The sequence below is a fragment of the Ambystoma mexicanum genome, chromosome 10, assembly GCF_040938575.1.
Source record: "Ambystoma mexicanum isolate Mex_15411 chromosome 10, UKY_AmexF1_1, whole genome shotgun sequence".
In the NCBI taxonomy this organism is placed as follows: domain Eukaryota; kingdom Metazoa; phylum Chordata; class Amphibia; order Caudata; family Ambystomatidae; genus Ambystoma; species Ambystoma mexicanum.
Window position 1 is genome coordinate 180,848,413 of NC_090932.1, and position 24,934 is coordinate 180,873,346.

The 24,934-nt window shown below is 48.1% G+C and overlaps 1 protein-coding gene across 8 annotated transcripts in view; it reads left to right on the top strand.

Moving 5' to 3' along the window:
• ANK1 (ankyrin 1) overlaps positions 1–24,934 on the top strand; it is a 2,823,483-nt gene that overhangs the window by 720,244 nt on the left and 2,078,305 nt on the right. For all 8 annotated transcript variants that reach the window (XM_069617665.1, XM_069617670.1, XM_069617666.1 and 5 more), the window contains 2 exons: positions 22,185–22,370; positions 24,105–24,203. In XM_069617665.1, coding sequence (XP_069473766.1) covers positions 22,185–22,370; positions 24,105–24,203 — 285 coding nt within the window. The remainder of the gene's footprint in view (positions 1–22,184; positions 22,371–24,104; positions 24,204–24,934) is intronic.

Genomic DNA, 24,934 nt, shown 5'->3' on the forward strand with positions numbered 1-24,934 from the left:
ATAGGAGAAGTTCCCTCAGAAGGAAGATAAGCAGAAGACGAAATGGAGTAGGCTCGAGTTGGGGGGAGGGTAAGGGTAAGCGGTAGAAACATATTGATGTACACATGACGTTAATGTATTACATAAGTACTGCTATTTTTTTTTTAAAGTTGATTGTTGTAAAAACCAATAAAATTGTTTTTTTTTTAAAAACGATACTTGTTAATAATAAAAAATAATAAAAACACTGCAGTATTATACACTTGTTTAGAACACATTATAAGTAGAGCACAGCTTGCGGCCTTAACGAGAAGGGGAACGGAATAACGGAATCAATCAAACCTTGCTTTAGCAGATGGAAACTACTAAATCTCAGACTATTTTCACCCCTTACATGTGTTGAGAGCATTTGCCCTCAGTAACCAAGCTCTGTGTATAAAGCGAGGTGTTGCAAATACAACACAGACACTTTGCGGATTGCTTAGAAATAATAGTGCCTCCCTTGTACTGCGAATTCTCACATTAATTAAAATTGTCCTCAAATATCTGTCTCAACATCAAGGTCTTGTGGCAAATCAACAAAAAAAGCAGTATATCTTATTTTTTTGTCTTGCCCAGTGGACATAAAACAGACTCATGGGATTTCCAGAGAGATGTAAGGCTCACCACAGCCAGTGTCCCTAATCTAAAATGAAAGTATAAGGATTTCTCATGGTCCGCACTAATTAAATCACCATATGCTATACTGACTTTGAGCAGTCTGTTGTCAGGGCTAGTGGACAATTTCCCAGGCGTCGCGGATTAGATAATTTCCTACCTGATCGTTAATGGCTGAACTTACTATCTCTCTGCCAACCGCCTGACAGGAGGTCGGATCTGTCCAAGGATTGCGCAAATTCAACTTGAATAGGCAATCTTTTACATGACTTGGCCATTTCAAACTTCTGCCACCCTCTAAACTTAGAAAGTGTGATAGCGCATCCCAATATGATATTAGCCCTTCCTTGCCCCGCATTCTTATCCAATATCTGACTGGGTCAAACTTCACCTTTGTCGTCACAGGTAAGACTCCTAATTCCAGGTATATGAAAGAGGATGGCGTGCTCAGGGGCAAGGTTAACAATTGTTTTTAAACGTTCTCTCGCATGATTGTAAGTTGTTTAAATGCATGTAGCCCCATAACTCAGCCCCATAAGCGGCTGCTCGACAAGATTGTTTCTGAAATAGGTTGAGAGCAGGGGAGACTGCTCCCCTGCCGTGGCTCACAAAAATAGAGGTAATGGCCCCATTGTATTTTTCCATGCTTGTTTTTGATTTAGCTATTTGTGGCTCCCAGCCCCCGGATTCCTGGAATCTGATCCCCAGGTAGTTAATGAAGTCTACCCAGTCAAGCAAATAATTCCCAAATAATTCACGGAAAACCATTTATTTATTTTGCATTTGTAGAGCGTGCCTAACACGTAGGTATCTGGTCGCTGGAGATAAAAGGTAAGACAATGCACACATGTTACCAGAGGCAACATACGATGCAGTCATGCAGTTTACAAGTAAACATTTACAAATTCACAATATGTACAGATTGCAGTATACAATTTACAATATAAAAGTTCTCAGTGCTAGGTACTTTTTGCAAGATAAATATAAAATTTGCAGTATGGTGGTTGATGCAGAGGTGGGAATACTACAGATTGGGTGAGAGGGGCCAGGTTTGGATTTTTCTGCGGAATGAAGAATGGGATGAGTCATATCTAATGGCTAGAGGGAGGGTGTTCCAGCCTTTTGCTGCTACTAATGGGAACCCCTGGCTTTGGTTCTTTTGAATTTGGGCACAGTGAGAAGGTGAGCCGAGATGGCGCATGTGGGTTTAGCAGTTTGGGTTGGGGTGAGCAGATTGAGGAGATATTTGGGTGCTGTGTTTGTGAGACATTTATGGGTAATCGCCATCGTTTTAAATCTGATTCTGTCCTGGACCGGCAGCCAGCGTTCTTTGCTTCTTATTTCAGAGATATGCTCTCTTGTGGGGATGTTTAAGGTAGCTCGAAGGGCATTGGTTTGTGTGACCTGAAGTTTTTTAATGCTACTGGTCGAGACACCAGCCTGGAGAACATTACAGTAGTCGGGTTTCGACAGGATGAGGGCTCTAGCTGAGGTCAGGCAGCTGTCAGGTGAGAAGTAAGGTCTACATCCGTTGATGAGCTTGGCCGTATAGGCTGATGATGAGACAATTGCGTTGACTTGTCTAGCTAAGGTTAATGATGCGTCCAGGTACACACCCTGGGTTTTGACTTGTTTTGAAATGGTGATAGTGTTCCCATCTATTATGAAGAATTTGTATCTGGGGTCAAATAGTTGAAGGCTTTTTTGGGTGCCAACCAATAGTAACTTAGTTTTGTCATCATTTAGACAGAGTTCATGTTGGGCCATCTAAGATTGTATCATTTGATAGATATTATTAAGTATAGGTTGGAGACCTGCTCTCCAACCTTGACTCTAACATTCCCTCTGTCCTCATCCTACTTGATCTCTCTACTGCTTTCGACACGGTCAACCATACCACCCTGCTCAATCGTCTTTGTGACAACCTGGGCATCACCGATCAGGCTCTAGCTCGGCTGTCCTCTTTCCTCTCTGATCGTCCCTCCCAGGTACAACTTGGGTCCTTCCTATCTTCTATCTCCCTCTCTACCTGTGGTGATCCCCAGGGGTCTAACCTCTCGCCTTGGCTTTTCAACCAATACCTGGCAACTCTCGCCTATTGCATTTCCATTTTCTGCTCAAATTTCCAGTACTATGCTGATGACACCCAACTCATTTTCAGGCTTCCCTCAGCCACCTCCTCTCCTTCCCTCATCTCTGATTGCCTAATCGCCATTCAAAATTGGTGTGCCGGCAATGATCTTTGTCTAAATGCCAACAAGACTGAGATCCTCCTCATTGGTACACCTTCACCATCCTTTCCCCTCACTCTGGGTCATCTTTGACTCCACACTTCCCTTCTGCGCACACATCTCTGATGTCTCTGAAAAGTCAAACTTCTTACTGCATGTCCTTAGAGGTACTCTGCCTTTCCTCTTCTTCCCCCGGAAGCTCACTGTCTCTCAAGCTCTGGTTCTCTCTTGGTTGGACTACTGTAGCAGTCTCTTTCTTAATATACCTGCCTCCACTCTCTGCCCTTTACAGCTAATCCAGAACAGGACTGCGAGACTTGTCCTTGGCCTCAAGCCCTGGGATCGTATCTCTCCAGCTCTGAAATCCCTTCATTGGCTCCCAGTGGATGCAAGGATTACATTTTTAAAACCCTCTGCGTTGTCCACAAGACTTTCTGGGGCCTGGGTACAAAATATGTATAACTAACCCTCTGTAAATACCTCCCCTCTCGAGCCCTTCACTCCTCTACTTCTAACTCACTCAGGGTCAGTCGTTTTTCAAAAAAACGAACTGGGGGGTAGGTCTCTGTTTTCGGCTGGGGCCTCCCTTTGAAACAGCCTCCCTTCCACCTTGAAACTTGAGGAAAACCATCTCTGGTCCCGGAAGCAGTTCAAGACCTTCCTCTTCGCTTCTGCCTTTGCCCCTCTTCTCCCCTGCTGATCTGCTTTCTCTCTGGGCACTGTGTATCTGGCCATACCTCTATTCTTCGGGCCCGGATACCTGCTCACCCTGCCTCCCTCCTGCACTGCCTCCGGGCCACCACTTGCACTGGGGTCTGTATCTGATCTGTACCCATACCCCACCCACTTTTCTTCAGCACTTATCAGATACACCCTATCTGACTAACCTAAGCACTTTGCCACTTGCTGGCTGCACTACCACTGGTTATTGCCTTTATTTATTTGACTTATTATTTATTCTGTGTTCTCTCCTCTGTTCCACACTTTCCACTTCTCCCCCTTTCCATGCACTTCCCCCTTTTCCCTTTCCCATACACTTGCGCGCTCTTAATGTCACTGGGCCTAGTAAGATCATTGTTTTTGTTCTCCACTGTTCGCCTCCATTTGCCTGGTCGCGCTCTGAAACACTTGTGTATAACCGCGATATAAATAAAATATGATTTCATTTTAATTTCATTTTATAGTGAAGTCTTCCTCGTAGTCTCCTGAGAGGTGCAGTAGGATCTACGTGTCATCCGCGTAATTGGAGTAGGACACTCCGAGTTCATCTAGGCGGTCAAACAGAGTCTTGGTAAAAATGTTATATAGCGCTGGTGACACGCAAGATCCTTGGGGCACACTGCAGAGAGCTGGGGCCACACTTGCTATGTTGGAGAACACTCTCATTGTACGCTCTGAGAGAAAAGATTCTATCCATGAGATAGCTTTCGGTGAGAATTGGGCAGCACTGGCTAAGTGATGACACCGTATTTCGTGGTTCACTAAATCAAAGGCAGCGGAGAGGTCTAGGAGAAGTAAGATAGCTAGGTTGCCATTGTCAATAATTGTATCCATTTGGTTTTTAAGGTCAAGGAGCGCTGTTTCCGTACCATGTCTAGATCGGAAGCCCGATTGACGAAGACCCAAGAGATTGTTTGTTTCTAGATGTTCTTGAATTTGAAGGTAGGCGGCACAGTCTAGGATTTTCAGAAGGAAGGGGACTGTTGTAATGGAGCGATAATTGATTGGGGTGTTCGGGTCGAGGAATGATTTTCTTAGTAGTGGGAGGACCCACACTTCTTTTAGGTTCTTGGGACAGTGCTTTGTGAAAAGGAGCTGTTGATGAGAGATCTTTGAATTTTCAACATTTAATTCCAATTTTAGATCTAAACATTTGATCTCAAAGTTTGATAAAGCCTTTTTTAGACCCGCTGCGGTTGTTGATAATATTGCTGCATCGTCAGTGCAGAAAATCGCAGGGTATTTTACTGAACCCATTTTGGGCTAATCCTGGCATTCTTTACTTTGCATAAATGATTTCGCCACCAGCCAACTATGCAATCTATAGGATGGTGTGCCCAAACTGAATGAGGTAAAATATAGCATCCTCTTGTTCGCAAAAAATGCTGTAGCCATATCTAAAACGCCTAAAGGCTTCAAAAAGAGCTGGCGGTGATCCATAACTTCTGGGTGGGAGTAAACATCATAAAAACAGGATTTATGGTTCTGCATCCTACCAGAATATTTGCTCTGCACCTTCAAATTAAGGGAGTTGAGTACTCTTACGTCCTGTTCCCTTTCCTCCATACTTATGGGGTGTCTGTCCTTGGAGACGGGATAGGAACACTTTTTCTGAGCCATTTTTTGGGCAATTTCAATCTTTCTTTCGCCCCAGCAACTCCAGTTGGTTTTTATGCCAGGTGTCAAAGGCTTTACTACCTGCAATTCATGCACCAAGCATTTTGCTGTGGCGCATTCCCACATGCGCTGCTGGAGTGTCTAGGCCCCGGTCACAGGTGGGTGTCCTGCACTTCCTGTCACGCGCTTTCATCTAGGCCTCTTCTTCGAAAATTGTCGCGGCCCGAAAAATTCAGTGCATCGCCTTCTGGGAACATAAAGGAATTGGTCTCTTCAAAAGCATCAAGATAACAGGTAATTCAGGCTCTGCGCGCAAAACCGGAGTCCGCTCTGAGGCCAATTTGGCTTGTACCACTGTGAGCACTGACATTCCTTCAGGGACTTTGGAGCGGTCACTGAGGCCTTCTAGGCTCGTACTACTGGTGCAAGCACTGATAACCCCTCAAGGTTTAGTACCGGGTCATCGAGACCCCAGGTGATGCCTCAGCATCGAAATTCTACCAGGCCCAAACAGCCCGAGGGTATGAAAGGGGACTATGGACTAGGAGTACAGAAGTCACTATGGTGAGTAACTTTTTCTATAGTTCAAGTTGAACAGTTTGACCACCTAGGAGTGAGATTTAATAACATAGGCCATTGTGCCCCACAAATCACCAAATGTGAATTCATTAGGAAACTGAACATCACACCTATTTCTTCATTCTCCTGGAGATTTGCTGGAAGGGTGATGCTACTCCCGGTGGAAATGTAAAAGGCACAAACCAGCGTAGTTGCTTTGTATGACACAGAGTTGTGCTCAACACCATGCCTTGAGGTAGAGGAGACACAGTTCCTGAAAATTCTCCTTAGCCTCCCTAAATCCACTCAGAATATTTTGTTTTATTTAGAAACTGGCCTCAGGGCATAAGGCTACATTGTTTAGGCTGAAACTAGTAAACAGCCCGGAGTGTCTTAGATTTAGAGATGCCATGTTGGATTTCATTAAGTGCCCTTGTGGTTTGACGTGGCGTTGGTATGGGCACATTCGAAAATTCCTTGAGGTACTCTAATTGAATCAACTTCTTAATATAATGAAGAGTCCCCCACATAGAATATAGCTACCGCCATGGCATCCCATGAGGAATGCGTTTTGCATGGTATGCTGACCAAAGCTCAGGGGCACCTTCATATTATTAGCTAGATCGTATCTTAGGGTACCCCACACGTGGTATAATATTGAGATGCCCTAACACCCACCCTACGAAAACTCTGTATGTGACATTTCAGCTAAGTATCTTTCCACAGGCTAATCTGACGTTCAATTGGGAAAGAGATCAATTGGATAAGTGTGCATATAGTAAAGCAGTCTGAGATCTCGGACGTTACACATTTTTGCTGGTATGACCCCCTCTACTCATGTTTTTGGTTGGTGCCCCAATTGATATCTCAGAACATTCAGAAACTTAGAACAGCTATTTTTGTCTTCAAAGCAATGTGTAGCGTGACAATGGTGTTTGCTGTCTCAAATTGTATCTGCAGAGTTTGGAAGCAAAAGTTAAATCTTTAAAAAATATGTCAATGAGTATATTTATTATGTAGTTATTCTATTTATTTATGATTATGCTTCCCATGATATAGAGGGTTATGGGGACTCTCATTCTTTTCCTATTTTATATTTTCATTGGGGCATAGTATTACCCTTATGTCCTTAAGGTTGCAACTGGTAATATACATTTTTATTTAATACTTTTATACTTTTAACCTCTAAATTGAGAGGATAGTAGAATGCATTGCTCTTGCTTTTGTGTTTTATGGACTAAATATCTGAAATAAACAAGTGTGATAATGATGAAAATAGGACAATTCATTGTGCACATATACTGTTATCTTTTCCAATATCCAGAACTAGATCTCGTTGTAACACAGTACAGCAAACAATTAACAGCTGTTCATCTTGGAACAGGAAACGCAGCTTCTGGAATCTACCTTACTGATAAGAGTGGCAACCACAAGCCAACCGGAATGTAGCCGAAACAAGTAATTTCCTATACACACACACACCCTACACAGGCGTATCAACATGCACATTGGCTTTAAATAGTTTTTACTTGCTATGCTCAGCAAAGCGCTCTCCAGTCCTGATTGAAATGCTAAGTGACTGTAGAGTGCAAGTTCGACTTTCCAGCTCCCTGAAGTGATCATAATTCATACGATTATCAATTTTAGTATTTGTTGACATTAAAATAGTCTTTACAAGAGACCACCAGGGGGCGCCGGAGAAAATGGCTGCCTAGGCAAGTAGCTGCCGTCCCCTCCAGCGATAAAGAGGTGATAACGAGCAGTTAAGTCCCAGACATAGAAATCCAAGCACATCAGTGCTGAGGGGACACCCCCAGGAACCTGCGTGGCGAAATACAGAGCCCGAGGCTTAGGCTGTGTGGTAGAGTGCCATGGTGAGGAGGCGGCAGGGAAGCGTGACATTAAGGCCCCGGCCGCTGGAGATTGTGAACTGGGCCAGGCTGATGCACCCAACGCTACCCGAGTGATGGGGAAGCACACAGCTAAGAAGGTTGGAGCGGCCCCCATGTCATCGGTGCAGGTGGCAGAAAGGTCCTTCGCACACGGGTGGCTCCGCTGTGCAGAAGCACAGACGGAATAACAAAGAGGCGGCCAGCAAGGAGCTGCAAATCGGGGGTACGAACTGTGCACCTGGGGCGGGAGTGAGACGGTCTGCAGTGACAGCCCCACTGCACGACACCAACAGCTGTCTCTACGCAAACCGCCAACCAATCCGGGCCAGGACCGAGCCACGATAGTGGCAACCCACCTGACCTCAGTGGACACCGGAAGCAGACGAGGGAGCAGATGGGAGACCAGAGCCTCTGCAAGGAGTGACGAGGGAACGGAGAGACTGGAGCCCGTGACAGGAGCAAAATGCTGCCCCCATCGCAAAGGTACGTCCGGGCCTCCGTTAGCTCTGAACACCGTAGACAGCGAGGGGAGGATCTGGGACAGAGCTGAGGGCACCTTGGGAACACAAAGAGGGGCCCATAGGTGACCCGAACTATAGGGAATCCCTGCCCCACGAGGACAGGGGGAGAGGACATTGGCAGGCAAAGACTCCCTCAGAACCGCCTCCCCAGGTCTTCCCAAGTGCTGTGGAGCACTTCCAAGAGCCCCAGACTGGTAGGCGCTGCAGCCCCGGTCAGGAAGACAAAGAAGGAGAGAGGAATACTGCGGGGGCAGGACGAGGAGGAGCGCCCATGTGTGACACAGCACTGTGAGCAGAGGGAGGCCTGTGGGGGAGCCCGACTGAAAAGTGAAAGTACGCAAGATCAATGGCACCCAGGGCCCCTGCAACAACGGCAACAGGCGGAGACTGAGACGATACCAGGGACACACCACATAAATGAGTGGGTAGGTGTTCCCCACGTAGTGCAGCAAGGGGGTGTGCCAGACCTCTTGCATAAAGGCTGCACAGCTAGGCGCCCTGATAGCGAGGATGAGAAGACCTCCTGGAAGGGAGAGAGGAGGTGTGCGCTGGGGAGACTGAGACGATACCAGGGACACACCACATAAATGAGTGGGTAGGTGTTCCCCACGTAGTGCAGCAAGGGGGTGTGCCAGACCTCTCACATAAAGGCTGCACAGCTAGGCGCCCTGATAGCGAGGAAGAGAAGACCTCCTGGAAGGGAGAGAGGAGGTGTCCATCAGCAGCGCATGCCCCCAGGCCCCGGGTGCCAGAAAAAGTGGGCACTGGGCACATAGGTGGCACACAGAAGGTGACCCAGAGAAGAGCACCATAGCAATCTGGACACATTCGCTCACACTGAGCAGTGAGGGTAGCAACCGGGAAGAGAGAAGAATAACGTCAGGCAATAGGGGAATCATTTCCCCCGGGCAAACCAAGTGTACCCGTGACAAGAGGGCGGAACGCTCCAATATGAGATAAGACATTGAGAACCTGCAGGCGTCGAGGTGCGGAGTGTGGGGGCTGAGCAGCTGACCAACCACGTAACAACACACAGAAGAGAGAACCAAAGTGAAGGCAGGATACTAACCGGGCCACAAGAGACCTGCAGTATAGAGAGTGGTGCCCACGATTAGAGACTCTGAAACAAGGGAACACAGGCCCAGACGGCTAAAGAAGCAAGGAGTGATGGAAGGAGGAAACACCAACAGCACAGATGGCAACAGGAAGGGACATGAATGGTCATGTCCAAATTCGCCACAAAGGGGGATACAGGGCACATCTTGGTAGAGATCATGGCCCTCAGAGGAGACATACAGGCCTCACTGGCAGACCTCACAGGCAGAATGACGACAGTGGAGAATAAGGTAGAAGAACTCGAACTTAACCAATTGAATGTGGACCTGGTCGAAATGAAGCTGGATGCAAGGATGACAGAACTAGAGCTCAGGGAGGAGGAGGTAATGCTCAAAATGGAGGACCTCGAAAACAGAGAGAGACGTAATAATATAAGGATACTGGGGCTTGAGGAATCAGCCAGGGAAACCCCCAGACAAGTGGAGGAGAAAGTCATTGTATTGATAAACCAACTCTTCGAAGCGGAAGGGGGCAAAACAGTACACTCGAAAGGGCACACAGAGGTGGCAGGCCCTATGGAAACGGCCCCCGCTCTATAGTGGCGAGATTCTTGAGCTACAAAGACAGAACAGAGGTGCTAAACAGGGTAAAACAACAATGTGAAGTGGAATTTGAGGGCTCCAAAGTCACGATGTACCAGGACCTCTTGAACCTCACATTGCCGAGGCGCAGAAGTTGCAGGCCCCTCACAACATGGTTGCAGGAAAAAGAAGTTCGCTATAGATGGGGCTACCCATTTTCGCTGGAATTCGAGATGGAAGGGGTGGACTATTGACTAACGTCGGCAGAGGACGCAAAGCAGGCCCTGAGACACCTCACAGCAGATGCAAACGTCCATCCCAGAAGCCCACGGGCCCACAAGCCAGCGGGGAATGATCACAACCCGCTCCAGGCCCGCAAAGAAGAAGGGGACAAACGGGGAGAAAATATATGAGACTCAACTGGCTTTCCCCCGTAAGGTGCTCTCCACGCAGGAGCAACCCCAGAGATTAAAACTGTGAGTAACTGGTGAGATGGAAACCAAAACTGGGCATAGACCGCTGAGTAGATTCGCTGGAGGAGGACGACTCAGTTTGCTCCAAAGTATACTCAAAATGTACTCAAATGGCTTTGCACTAATGACTCATAACCTGATTTACCTACCCCCAGACCGCAACCCTTTCTCTTCTAATGACCATACCTATCGTATCTGCCCATGCACTTGCTTCCACTCTACTGTAACCGGTGGTGGCAGTTTTATATATTCCCTGTATGTATGTATATTTATGCATATGCATGTGATATGTGCAGTTTCATATATTCCTTGTTTGTATGTATATTTTTGCATATGCATGTGATATGCACTGTAACTAAGCTTTAAGCCTACTTGTACTGCAGCGCCCAGCTACCTAAGGGTTTGGTGCGCATTACCAAATGAATAAAACAAACAAACAAAGTGGCCCCCTGTGAGAGAGGGGGCGCCTCAGAGACTAAAGTTCAATATTCCAAGTTGGGGTCCCTAACAGTTGAAAAGTTATGTTGCAAGCGAATTAAGGGAACTGGCTCCGGGACAGCACATACAGATGATAACAAGCAGAGTCTCCAGACCAAGGAAGAAATAGGAGGGGTAAGGTTAAAAACCGGACACAGAGGCAGGAGAGGGAAGCAGGGATGCACGGGTCATGGGGAAAGGTTATATAAGGATGGGTCTCTCCGTGGGCCCACTTAATGTAAAAGGCCTCAACTCGCACGTGAAAACGTCACTGACTGTGAGGGAATTTCGAAAGGCCTCGCTGGGTATACTGTTTCGAGAGGAAACATGTCTAAAATAGGGGGAAGAGTGGGTTCTCGACAGGGTTGGGATAGGACGGGTATACTGGGCCTCCGGGAGCACTAAGAAAGGTGGAGTCGACATAATACTCCACAGACAATGCAGACTGCAGAATTGTGTAACCACATCCCCGTTAGAAGGTAGAATGCTGATCTTACTGGGTGATCTGGAGGGAGCAAGAATACTACTGGCTGTGATTTATGCCCCCAACCAAAGCCAAGACACTTTTCTGAGAGAGGCTTTTGACAAAATACAAGGGCTTGAGGCAGATTTATATATAGTAGGGGGGATCTCAACTCATGGGCAAACAAAACCTGGGACAGGAAGGGGAGAGACGGGATGGAAGTTGGGAGAGCAGACAGGCTGGGTCATCTGGGACTGGCAATTGAGAGGCGAGGACTGATAGACGTATGGAGGGATCAGCACTCACGGGAGGAGGGCTATACCTTCTACTCAGCGCCCCACAAAAGCTATTCAAGGATTGACTACCTGCTTGTATATAAAGAGCAGGGCACCAGGGAAATGGAGGGCAGAATCGGGCCCGTGGGATGGACGGAGCATGATATGGTGACCACGACCCTGGATGTGATGGCCCTATATAGGCCCAAGGGCACATGGCGCTGCAACGAGTTGCTCTGGGGTGATCCTTTTTTTTGCTGACCAACTAGCCAAGGGAATAACAGACTATTTTGACCTGAACGACACAGAGGAGGTGAGCACCGAAGTGGTCTGGGACGCGGGGCAGGCCACGTGGAGAAGTCTCCTGATCAGGGAGGGAGCGAGGAGGAAAAGAGAGAGAGGTCTGATCAAAGAAAAACTCAGGAAGGATATACGGGATGATGAGGAAAGGATGCATGCCACGAGAAGGAACACGGATGAAAGTAGGGAAGGGCTTTTGTCAAAAAGGGTAGAACTAGAGGGCGCTAGAGGGCCAACCAAGATGGCCACCTTGATCTAGGCTCCCGCTCAGCCCAGCATCAATCCTGAAAAATCCTTGCTGTTCCCGGTGATATTGCAAACCCTGTCCCCGATCCCTGACTATCTGCTCGCTCCAGCTACCATCTTACGAAATCTGGGGCAAAATCGGCTTTTTTGTAACGACAAACGGCCCACGCGACCTGGAGGCCGAGTCGCGTGTAACAGGCCTGCCGGGCGCCAACGCAGCCGCTGCCGCCCCCTGTAGAGGCCCGATAGCCCCGGAGGAGGTGACCCAGTGAGTATGCCTGGAGTGTTGGGGAAGAGGCGTCCACCAGCAGACCGGCGGAGGATCCTGCCCCCCTTTGTCCTCCTGGGGCCGGGGGACGATACAAGGCCTCGGTGACACGACCGCCTGAAGGACAGGGCCGCCCGCGGCCGAGGCGACTGGGCGAGAGGCAGGTTGCCGCTCCCCCCTTTCCCCCCAGCTACCTGCTCCGGACTCCAGCTCACCATCAGCAGGCTTGAGGGCGGGTGCACGTCGAGGGACCCAAGAGCACCGAGACGCCTGAGGAGAGCCCGACCGCCTTAGGGGCGTGAGGAGAGGGAGGGAGGTTGCGTTGCTCCTCGAACGAAGCCGACACGAACGCGCCCCCCCCGCGCCCAAATAAACACACAGGGTTTGGCACACACGTCCTTCTTTGCTGCCGTTCTCTTAGCTACGGCCCCGTGCTGGTGGCCCATCGGCAGCCCTTGGACGGCGCGATTGCTCCCGTCTACCCGGAGGATAACAACGCCATAGCAAAGTGAAGCCAGCAATACCACAAGAGGACTAGATCCCACCCTTCCCATCACACTCGGAACAGCTGAAAGCCGTTAATCTTCCTCCTGTATGAAAAGCAACCAGCGGTCGTCATCACAAAGCAGTTTTTTACTAAACACCTGCCCCATAGCCCTCCGCTGCATCGCTCCCCCCTCCCTGAAGGAAGAGGAAGCCGTTAAAGCTTTGTTCGTACCGTTCGTGCTCTGTCACCCACTCCAAATAAAGTAAGAACAGATCTTGACAAAGAGTCCACCCTTCACAATAGCGGCGGACCTCCGCCCTACAAGGCTACACGTCCACCGATCACAATGAACAACAAACAGACCGGCCCAGAGAAGGGTCCCCAGAGTGCCTTAAACGTAACGGTCCACCGGCCGGACCCAACAGATTTACCCAAATCCGCAGTCACGATGGGGAAAAATGACAAATCCCAGAGAAAGCTGAACTTTGAAAGTGGCGCAACCGCAAAAGCGCCCCCCCATCAGGAAGACCAGGCCTCATCGTCAGTCTGTCCACACCAGGAAGAAACATTCGATAACCCATTCGAGATCAAAGAAATCCTCCTAGACTTGAAAGTTGGCATTGGCAGCCTGAACAATAAAATGGATGGTTTAGCCTCTAAAGTCAACCTCCTGCAACATCACATGGACTCCCACGCTGAACGTATGAACGATGTTGAGCAGAGAGTATCTAATCTTGATGATAACTCAACAACCCTAGCCAATAAAGTCTCACAACTGGAATCTCAAATGAAATCGACTATTGCCAAGTGCGAGGATCTAGAAGGCCGTTCAAGAAGGAATAACCTACGGATAGTTGGGGTGAGAGAGCACCAAACGCAGGAGAAAATGGAAGACTACGTGGAGGCCTTTTGCATAGCCCTCTTCGGCCGAGATGCACTATCTCAACTTTTCATAATAGAGAGGGCACATAGGGTACCTTCGACCAGACCCGCTCCAGGCTCGCCACTCAGGCCAATCATAGCGAGGCTACTTAACTATAGAGATCGGGACGCCATCCTCCGGCTGGCCAGAGAGAAAGGTGAACTACTCCATGAGGGGGACAAAATACATTTCTATCCCGACTTCTCCCCAGCGGTGCAATCACAGCGGAAAACATTTTCCAGCGTCAGAAACTCAGAAACAGTCAAATGGCTTACTCAATGCTCTTCCCTGAGCGACTTAGAGTACAGCACGACGGGAAAGTCCACATCTTTCAAACCCCGGACGAAGCGAATGTATTTTTAGACCAACTGGACTGCCCAGAACAGAACCATGCTCGCCCAAGACCACAAAGAGATAGAAACAAAAGGAATCCACCATAATCAGAAGGGACGGACGGCACGCTACAAGTTTATCCACATCACTGAGAACGCTGGAACATCCACAATGAGCGCAAGACGGGCTATGATACTTGGGAGGCCGCAGGTGCCCCTAGCACAGCAACTGTTTGGTTCACAAGTTGAGTTTTTTCGGGGTGGAGTACATCCGTCGGCATGGTAACTCCATGGTCCGCCATTTGTTCTTGTTGGTTGACGAGGGACCTCTTGGTGGGCCAGTTGGGGGTTGCCAACCCTAAGTAGAGAAACGTTACGGGCCTGTTGGGGTTTGCCCGTGGACTTTGCTTTCAGAGTACACCAGGAAAGTTCAGCGCCGCCCATTCCCCGCCGACCTCCGGTCCCCCATCCCTCAGCCCCCTATCAATACCGCCACACCATTCAGGCACCCTACCTCCAGGCATTGACCCCAACACTGGGCTAAACTTAGCCGCATCAATGTTGATCATTGAAAACGAAAAGTGGTCCAACATAAAGATTAACACGTCCCATTCAATGTCTTGACCTGGAACATAAGAGGAGGCAATATCCCATCCAAAACCAGGAAAATCCTCCAATACCTCAGACGACATGAGGTGGATGTGGCCAAGATTCAAGAGACTCACCTACTCCCAGGGAAAGATCACCAGTGGGCTAAGAGCTGGGGCTGCCACAGATACTTCTCCTCATACGCCTCCTATTCTAGAGGAGTCGCCATCCTCATACATAGGAGAATCAGCTTCCGACTGGTCCGCACGGTGAAGGACACCGATGGGAGAGCGGTCCTAGTAAGCGGCATCATAGCAGGCCAGAAAATGACTTTCATCAACTCCTATGCACCAAACGTGGATGGCCCTGACGATTTTGGATGGGTGTTAACTCAGCTCTCCACTCAAGACCCGGCAACCATAATCTGGGGAGGTGATATGAACACGGTATTAGATCCAACAAGGGACAGATCGAAAGCCACTCCACAGCCTCTTTCCAAAGCTTGCCTCCAAATAAAGGAAAGCTGCAAAGCATTCGATCTGCAAGACACCTGGAGAGTTTCTAATGGGGAACTACGAGTTTTCACGTTTCACTCTGTGGTACACAACACAAGCTCCCGAATCGACTACCTCTTCACCTAAGCGAACGGCCCCTTGTCAAGCGGCCGGTGTTGCATCCATCCAAGAACGCTCTCCGACCACTCCCCACTATTCCTCAGTCTTAAACCTTCCAACCCTACATCGCCACTACAGCGGTGGCGCTTTAAAACGGGCTTGATGCGGGATGATGTATTTGCTTCCGAACTAAGGGAGGAGATCAATGTGTTTCTCGAAGCCAACATAGGATCGGTCCCCTCTGCTGCCACAATCTGAGAGTCTCTAAAATGCTTTATTAGAGGAGTTTGCCACGCCAAAGAAAACAGCATCCTCAAACTCATCAGGCGCGAACTGGCAACCGTGAAGAGAAATTAAAACACCTTGAGCTCCAGAACACAGGTACGGTTGACCCAAGAATAGCAGTCGCTCTGAAAAAAGAACTGCAAAAATTCAATTCCACAGCAGACCGTGAGATTAAATTTCTGAGTCGCAGCAGTCAAGTCCGACAATATGGTGAGGGCCAAAAACCCGGCGCTCTTCTAGCGAACCTAATCAGAGCCGACAACAGTCTCAAATCGAATGGATTCGAACCAAACAGGGCGAGGCGATCATAACCGACGAAAGGATAGCAGAGGAATTTAGACTCTTCTACCAAGATCTCTACAGCGCCAAACTTAACAAAGGCTCAAACGCCCCGCTAGATTATCTGGAAAACACAGAGCTATACTGGGTCGATCAACCCCTGCGTGAACCTCTGAATGAGATGATCTCACAAGAAGAGATTATAGAGGCCATAAAGACCCTCCCATGCTCCAAAGCACCGGGCCCATACGGCCTAATGGGAGAATTCTATAAAGCATTTGCAAGCACCCTAGCTCCCCTCCTGGTGGCGGTATACGAGGAAGCCCTGGAAAAGGGGAACCTTCCACACTCCTCTTGTGAAGCCAATGTCATCCTATTACACAAACCAGGCAAACCACCAGAAGACTGCGCATCCTATCGTCCTATTTCCCTGCTTAACCTCGACAATAAAATACTCGCTAAGGTGCTTACTAAAAGGTTTATGCCACTGATTCCCGCCCTTGTGCTAGCAGACCACGCCGGCTTCGTACCAGGCTGCAATACGACCTTCGGAATCAGGAGAATGTTCGGTATCATCGAGGCACTGGACCCCTCAAAGCAGGCAATTGCAGTTCTTCTCGATGCCGAAAAAGCATTTGATTTGGTGGAATGGCCGTTTCTGTTCACTGTACTCACCAGGATGGGACTGGGTGCCCGCTTCATCAAACTTGTTTCTCTATTATACACCAAGCCACGAGCTAATATTATTGTTGGCACAGCCAAATCAGCCCCTATAGAACTTCAGCGAGGCACGAGACAGGGCTGCCCATTATCGGCATTAATCTTCGCCTTGGTAATGGAACCATTGGCCTCCAACCTTCGAGAACTACGTCAGCAAAGGGGACTCATCATAGGGCCACACAAGCTCATCATATCCCTCTACGCCGACAATGTGGCACTGTTTATAAGTGACCCCGAGGACAATCTGAACCCTGTCATAAGGGAAGTCATTACATTTTGAGCGGCCTCCGGATTAAAAATCAACCAATCAAAATCCATTGTATTCCCACTGACCCCAGCCACCAAGCCGTTTACAGACGACTTCCAATTCACATGGAAAACTTCCAAGGTCCGATACCTGGGGATAAATATGTCACTGAATCAGCATGAGGTGTTTTGAGATAATTACGAAGAGGTAGTCAAGTCCCTTCAAGAAAGAGTGTCACGTTGGAAGACTCTTCCACTAACGCTTTGGGGAAGGGCCTCCCTGGTCAAGATGGTGATCCTGCCAAAACTGCTATACCTATTCACCAATATCCCTTTGCTGCTGTCGCAATCCTTTCTGAAAAAACTGAAAAGCTTGGTCCTTGATATACTTTGGGCGGGCAAGCCAGCCAGAGTGGCACACGCAACACTGACACGCCTGGTTTCAAGTTTGGGGCTGGCCCTTCCAGATCTGGAGAAATACTTTTGGGCAGCGCAAGCACAATACCTCAGTCATTGGTATGCCACTCAAGTAATCCAACCTCATGTACAAGTGGAACGAGCCTTGGCAACGCCTAACCTACTGACTGCTGTCATCTTTAGCCAGATTCCCGTCCCCAACACCACAATGAATGTAATGCTCTTGACGTACAAAGCTTGGAAGACACTAGCCCAAAAGCTCGGGGTACAAACACGATACTCTCCTCTTTTGCCCATCAAGTTTATACCAAGAGTTCCACTGACTTCAGAGAAAGTATTTCACCAATGGGTCGAAAAACTACACATAAAAACCCTAGGGGACCTCTTCACAGAGGATGGCTTTCTAACCCCTGATCAAGCAAAATTGAAAGGGGGCAACACGGCACTGGACGTATTCCTATACTTCAGGACTCGTTACACCCTGCAGACCCTCCTGCCCGACTTCCCGTGTCAACCACCAACCTGGCAACTGCTACATAACGTTATTCAGGCACAAGGCGAAGGTAGGCTGGTGTCGCAGATCTACAAATCCATTATCTCCAGCACGACCCCCGTCATCACACGCACAAAATCCAGGTGGGAAAAGTCTCTGCATATATCCATTTCAGAAGAAGATTGGATCTACATCCTGAAACAGACTCAAAAAGTCACCCTCAATTCACGCCTTAAACTTATCCACTTCAACTTCCTTCACCAAACCTATTACACACCAGAAAATAACAGCAAACACCATCCTGGCGCATTGGCAAAATGCAATAGATGCGGGACTCTTTCAGCAGACTTTGTTCACCTCGCTTGGGAGTGCCCCAAACTAACCCCTTTCTGGAACCAAGTCCTTGAGACGACAGCTGCAATTGTGGGAGAAGCGATACAACCGAATCAAACAGCAGCCTTATTGGGCATGACAAGGTTACTTTCCTCTCCAATAAGGAAACTGGCTGGGGTTCTGCTGACACTAGCTCTTAGGAGAGTTGCCATGGCCTGGGGCCGACGTCCCCCCCCCCCCCGGCAATCGCTGCCTGGCGCAAGGACATTCTCTATTGCCAGGATGTAGAAACAGACTATATTAAACAACTACCCTTACATGCTCGTCCTCCAGACATCTGGGGTCCGCTGATACTGTTCTTGATGAGTGAAGCAGAAGACCCCTCAGCAGACACCTCAGAAACGGAGGGTACACCGCGGTGAAGGCATGGACTGTGCACCTCTACTTCCTCAAACCGAGTGACTGGAAAGGTACAATACTTACCAAAGGGGACACTGAACTCAAGAGAAGGGGTGGAGGGGGGGATAGGGGCCGGAGGGAGGGATTTGGGTTTTGGCGCAAACTTTAAGTCCACCCTAATGTGGGTGTGAAGTTGTACTATGTTTTAAATACCAAAAATAAACTTAAAAAAAAAAAAAGGTGGAACTCAAAGCACTGGGCATGGAAAATTGGGATACTTAAGGCAGAAATATTATGAAAAAAGGGACAAGGCAGATACACTATTGGCAGCCAGACTCCAGGCACAGAGGGCATAGAGGTGGGTAAATAAATTGGTGGATACTGAAGAAGGGGATAGAGTCAAAACAGAAGACATTGCTGAGAAATTTGCCCAATATTATGAGAAGTTATATGAATCCGAGGCTACCGATAGGGGGAATACAATTGGGGCATACTTAAGTGGGGTAAATATGATTGGACTAACGCACTCGGAGGTAGAACACCTCGAGAGCCCGATCACGGCAGAGGAAATCCAAGCAGCAATCACACGCCTCCCGAACCACAAGGCCCCAGGCGAGGATGGATACACCATTGGGTTTTATAAAAAGCACACAGGAATCTTGACACGACACATGGCCAAACTTTATAATCATATCCTAGATACTGAGAAAGCACACGCAACAACTAGTAAGGCACTGATTCCCGAAATCCCAAAAGAGGAGAGGGACCCAGCCCAGTGCCCGTTTTATCGCCCAATCTCACTCCTAAATGTAGATGAAAAAAAATTCACAAGAATCTTGGTGACAAGACTAGAAACGAAGCTGCCTCGTATAGTGCACCTGGACCAAATGGGGTACATAGCAGGCAGACAAGGCCCCGACACAATTAGGAAAACGCTAGACCTCATTGAACACACAAAGGGTAACCCAGGAGACCAGGCCAAAAAGGCATTCGACAGGGTGGAGTGTGGTTTCCTTTTCGCAGTACTATGTAAGCTAGGGGTGGGGGAGAGAATGTGCTGGGCGATAGGAGAAATATACTCCAGACCTACTGCGAGAGTGGTGGTGAGCGGAGCTAAGTCTAGGGAGTTCAAGCTTAGCAGGGGCACTAGACAGGGATGCCCTTTATCGCCCCTACTGTTCGCCCTGTCTATGGAACCGCTAGGGGAGAAAATACGAAATAATGATCAAATAAAGGGGATACAGGTAGGGACACAGACACACAAGCTGAGCATGTATGCTGATGACATACTGTTATATCTCTCGGACACGACAGGGTCGATACAGAGGGTGCTTAGAGCGTTGGAAGAGTATGGGGAGGTGTCAGGCTTCAAGGTTAACGTCAATAAGTCGACTCTCCTCCCACTCCATGAGTGCTCAGAGGATCATTTGGTAAATGGGCTGACCTGGGATCCCAGTGGAGAGAAGCCATATCGGGTACCTAGGGGTGAGGATTTCGAGTGACTTGAGCGAACTATACAAATGTAACTTCCCCCCACTATTACACAAAGTGTTCGGAGACCTGGATGCCTGGTCCAAACTAACGATTTCCTGGCTCGGAAGAGTGAATGCGATCAAAATTATGCTCCTCCTTAAAGTGCTATACCTCTACCAGGCACTTCCCATAGAACTCCCGCAATCAGCAAAGGGTGGCATACAAGATACTAGTGCAGACGAAGGATAAAGGGGGGGGGGGTTGGATTACTGGATTACCTCATCAACGACTGGAGAAAGATAAGCAATGGGTGGGGATTGAGAATTTCCAGTTCAGACCCGTAACTCTAGGGGAATGGCTCTGGGCCCCGTCGGCCGCGGCTCCGAGCAGCGTACATGCACACAGAATCTTGGGCCCCCTCTGGAGGTTGTGGAGAGTTAGGAGGGAAATGGTTAGGGTCACTACTTGGCCATCGCCCCTAAGCCATATATTGGCTCCCCCGATACAGGAACGTATACCAGATCATGGGAGGTTTCAGGAATGGTTTGAGGCGGGGCTGGAAAGAGTGGGGCAGGTCCTGAAGCAGGACAGATTCACAGAATTAGCTAGTCTTGAAGAGTCACTGGGGATAGGGAACCTTTCCATTTTCAAAAATCTACAACACAAGGGGGTGCTAATGTCAGACGACTGGAAGACGAAGCTACAGAGAGATCTGACCCGAACAGAAAAGTTGTTAGATTCGGAGAAACAAACCAAGGGTGTCATATCCAGAATGTATCAGTCGGTGCTTGAGGCGAAAGGGGAAGATATTAGTTGAATCAGGAAGAAATGGGATCGAGACCTGGGGTTGGAAATGGAGCTGGAGCAATGGGCAAAATTATGTTATCAATGCCCACCGTACATCGGTGGCGTGCCAGTACAAACAACACGGCCTGAAGCTCTTGTACAGATGGCAGTGGAACCCTGCGAGGATAGCCAAGATGTTCCCGGGGGCGGACCCTCACTGCTGGAGGAAATGTGGACAAGTGGCCGATTATTGGCATATGTGGTGGGGCTGCGGAATGGTGCAACAGTACTGGAACGAGGTCCTGGGGTGGACTAAGGGATTAGAAGGAATTGACAGAGAGGCTGACACTATGCTAGTACTATTTGGCAGGGAAACAATTGAAGGTGTATGGTTGAAGCTCCCACACATGCCACACTTTCTTCTCCTGCCGGCCAGAGCATGCCTGGCAGGAGGTTGGAAGAGGGACAGACTCCCATATGTGAGGGAATGGGCCCAAAAGCATTAGATCTATACAGAATGGAAGACCTAATTAGGTGCCTGCATGATAAAACCTCAATGAGGGCTGTAGAATGGGCCCTATTCCTGGCAAAATATGACCCGGAGAATCCACAAGGGGAGGCTGGCGCAGGGGGAAATGGGGACGAGGAGGGTTCGACATAGACGGGATTCTCCTTTGACCATCGGAGACTGCAGGGAAGCAAGGGAAGGGCCACCCCAGCAACGGGGAGGAGAAGAAAATTGTGCACAGGTGTGTCCCGAGATAGACCCGTAAACGGAGTCAGAGGCTCATGGAATGAATCCGGCGAAACACGGATATTTGACCCAAAGAGACTTCCGATGCGACAAAAAAGTTACTTGTTTGCTGCTGTGATATTTTCAAAATATTCATCCAGTCCAATGCATTTAAGTTAAAATGTGAATGTTTGACCATAATGTCTGTGTATGTGGTCATATTGTTATGATTCATTCAAAATCTTCCATCGTTCACTTTTTAGTTTTCTTTCCCTAAGTGAGAGCAGACATACTCAGACGTGGGTCAGTATTTCATAGCGCCATAAGAAACAAAACTCCACCTCATGAGGCCAAAGAAAGGTGGACCATGTCCGGGGTTGCTTGTGTCCTATGTCTATCTAAGTGGTTATAAATCGATTAATTCAAAACCTTCTGTAATAGCAGAGATGAGCCAAAATGGCATGGACTATTGTCCAGTGGTTGTGATTAATTCAAAACCTTCCATCCATCACATTTAGTTTTTGTAACAAGAGAGGATTTTCACTATAGCCTTGGTAGACAAGAACTATAACCAGAATTATGCTTTTGCCTGTCTTGTTTTTTTCTATCCCTGCAGTCTCTATCACATTCTTTTTTGGCGTCTATTTCATTCATGTTAATTGCTTCATCACCTTTTTATCCCACCATCCTCCTCCTCTTCCTCCCTTCCCTCAGTTCCTGTTTCTGCCCTTAGATCCTTACTCTCTCTGTTTCCTTTTCCCAGGATGGCTTTACACCTTTGGCAGTCGCCTTGCAGCAAGGTCATGAAAATGTTGTTGCTCACCTAATCAACTATGGTACCAAGGGGAAAGTACGCCTGCCCGCGTTGCACATAGCAGCCCGCAATGATGACACCCGGACAGCAGCTGTACTCCTGCAGAATGATCCCAATGCGGATGTCCTCTCCAAGGTGTGTCTTGTGGAAACTTTACGTGATTCTATCTAATTCTTTCACACAAGTGCTGCTGTGTATGGGAAGAGGCTAGTTCTGCTTTGTTTTATAGGAATCCGTTGGGTCTGCCTGTTGTGTGCGAGTTCCTTCATGCCACTTTTGGGTGACTCAGCGCTTTGGGTCAATGTAATGAATCCATTCGTGCATAGGGTGCTTGTTCAGATCTAGCCTGCATCCACAGTAGAAGAGGAATGTAATATAATACCAGTCTTTTTTTTTATAAAAAATTATGTCTCACCTAAACGGTACCACCCTGCATCATGGCCTGATAATACAGTGAATAAAACTGCAAAGGCTTTTTAAGATGTAATGGTGTTAGGATATTGGCCAATGTCCGAAGCTGCTTTCACGGTCTGGTCCTCAGCAGAGCACACAGATCCATCTTGTTCCACCCGTTACATTTGTATGCTATCTGTAAACATGAAGGCATGACTATCAGCTCTCTGGATTTCGGGTTGCTGTCTTTCATCTGATTTTGCACAGTGTTTCCACTGAAGAGGATTGTCCAGTGGCATGAGTTTGCACTATGTTTAATGGTGCCTTAGTACCTAGCATAGTAGGATTCAATATGGGTTTTGAGAGCCTCCCTGCCTCTCTCTGTCTTGAGCTAGAACACCTTAAATTCTGGAAACTCCTCAAGACCTTCCTTTTCTCTTCCTTCTTCTCTCTTCCTCTGCTTTGCTAACCTCCTTTTACCTTCTCTATACCTTCCTTCTCCCCCTAACTCTGTTCAGTTTTTGCTGACTGGTTGGCTGGTCCACCTCCAGAGCCTAACCGGTCCCAGGCTCCCCTGTCAGTATTTTGCACTTGCCTACGGGACGCTGCGCTTTGTGCACTGCCAGCTTATGCTCCATGAGCAGGGCAACCTCTCTGAACTTAACCCAGGACCCTGCTGGATTGGACTTGTTTTGTTCATCCCCCGTCCCGCACCTCCATATGTATGTATGCATTACCTAAATGTACTAGGACCAGTTAATTGTCTGTCCTGTCCTCCACCACCACCGTTTCTTGTCTCCCCTTCTGAGCTTGCTCACATCTGTAACACGTCATGCACTTATACTAGGAGAAATGTCGTCAGGCCTAATATTCGAATTTTCTTTTTCTGTTTAGATCATTTCGGAATCTTCCAGGCCTAAGAATGATTACTGTAATCCCTTGTTCCCTTTCCACCTTGAAGCACTTAACCTGTGTATAAGCGCTTTATAAATAAACTATAAATAAAGGACTCATACAAACACACTTCCTCTTTTACTTGCGCACCACCAAAGTTCCAGGCGCAGTGCATGTAGTATCCCAATGTGCCAACTTGCAGTTTATGTGCCTTTGTGTGCTCTGCATAGATCCCAGAGATCGGATCCACATAAGGCAGCCTTCTTTACACTCTTAAAGGCTAATATATTTTGAAGGAGGTGCTGCTCAGCATCCAGGGCCATCTGCTTCCCATCTACAGCACTTCTCCACTTCCTTGGCTCTGCTGCCAACCCTTTACCTCTGTCCTGGTATAATGCCCGTTGTTCCCTCAACAATGTGACAAGTCTGGGAAGAAGTAGTTCTCTCAGGATCTCCAATTAAATTAAGCGTGTTATGGGGAATATATGCATGCTGGATGGGGGTGTGGGGGTGGAGCAGGGAGGCTGTGACCGTTGTTTTTATCAGTTCCCGTGTTTATTGCTAGCTGTTTTTGAATTTCAGACAGGATTTACCCCACTGCACATAGCTGCCCACTATGAAAACATCACTGTGGCTCAACTACTCCTGAACCGGGGGGCAAACGTCAACTTCACGCCACAGGTAAGAGAGACAACATAACACAATATTTTAAGCGATTTAGTGTATCTAATTGCATCACTCCTTTATAAGATCACCACTGTGTGAGTGTTTCCTTGTACGCAAAAGCACCCTTGCATGTGAGCTTTCCAAAGATTGCAATATATTTCTTTAGAAAACATACACTCTTGCAGCTGGATTATGAGCGATGTCCTGGGCTGCGTACACCACAAAAGGGTCAGCCACCCCACAAACCAAACTGAAAAGACTAGTCCACAATCCCAACCAGTGGTCAGAAGGGGGCTGAACTAATGTCCCACGATATCAAACATACAACCTATCATAACACATTGGAGCTCATTTTGCTCCTGAACGCATTTTGGTGGGTGACGGGAGCAGTTTAGTTTAAACGTTAACATAGGCAGCTCCCAACCGCCAACTTTTGGTCATTTGCACAGCGGAGTGTAAATGTGCAGAGCAAAAGGCAGCGTGCACGCTCCTACAATTACAGCTACGTAGGCAGCGTCTACACTGGAACCCATATGGATCCCCAGCATTTGCGCCAACATGAAAATGCATGTCGGTGCAAATGCTAGAGCATTTGTATAGCCAAGACGAAGGGACGCAGCAGAAACGCAAGTTGCGTTCAAAACCCTCCTCTCCGCCATACAAATGATTGAAAGTGGAGCAAAGCATAAATAAAATGCATAAAAGACTTTACGCAAGGTTTTACTAAATGTACTGACGCTATGTCG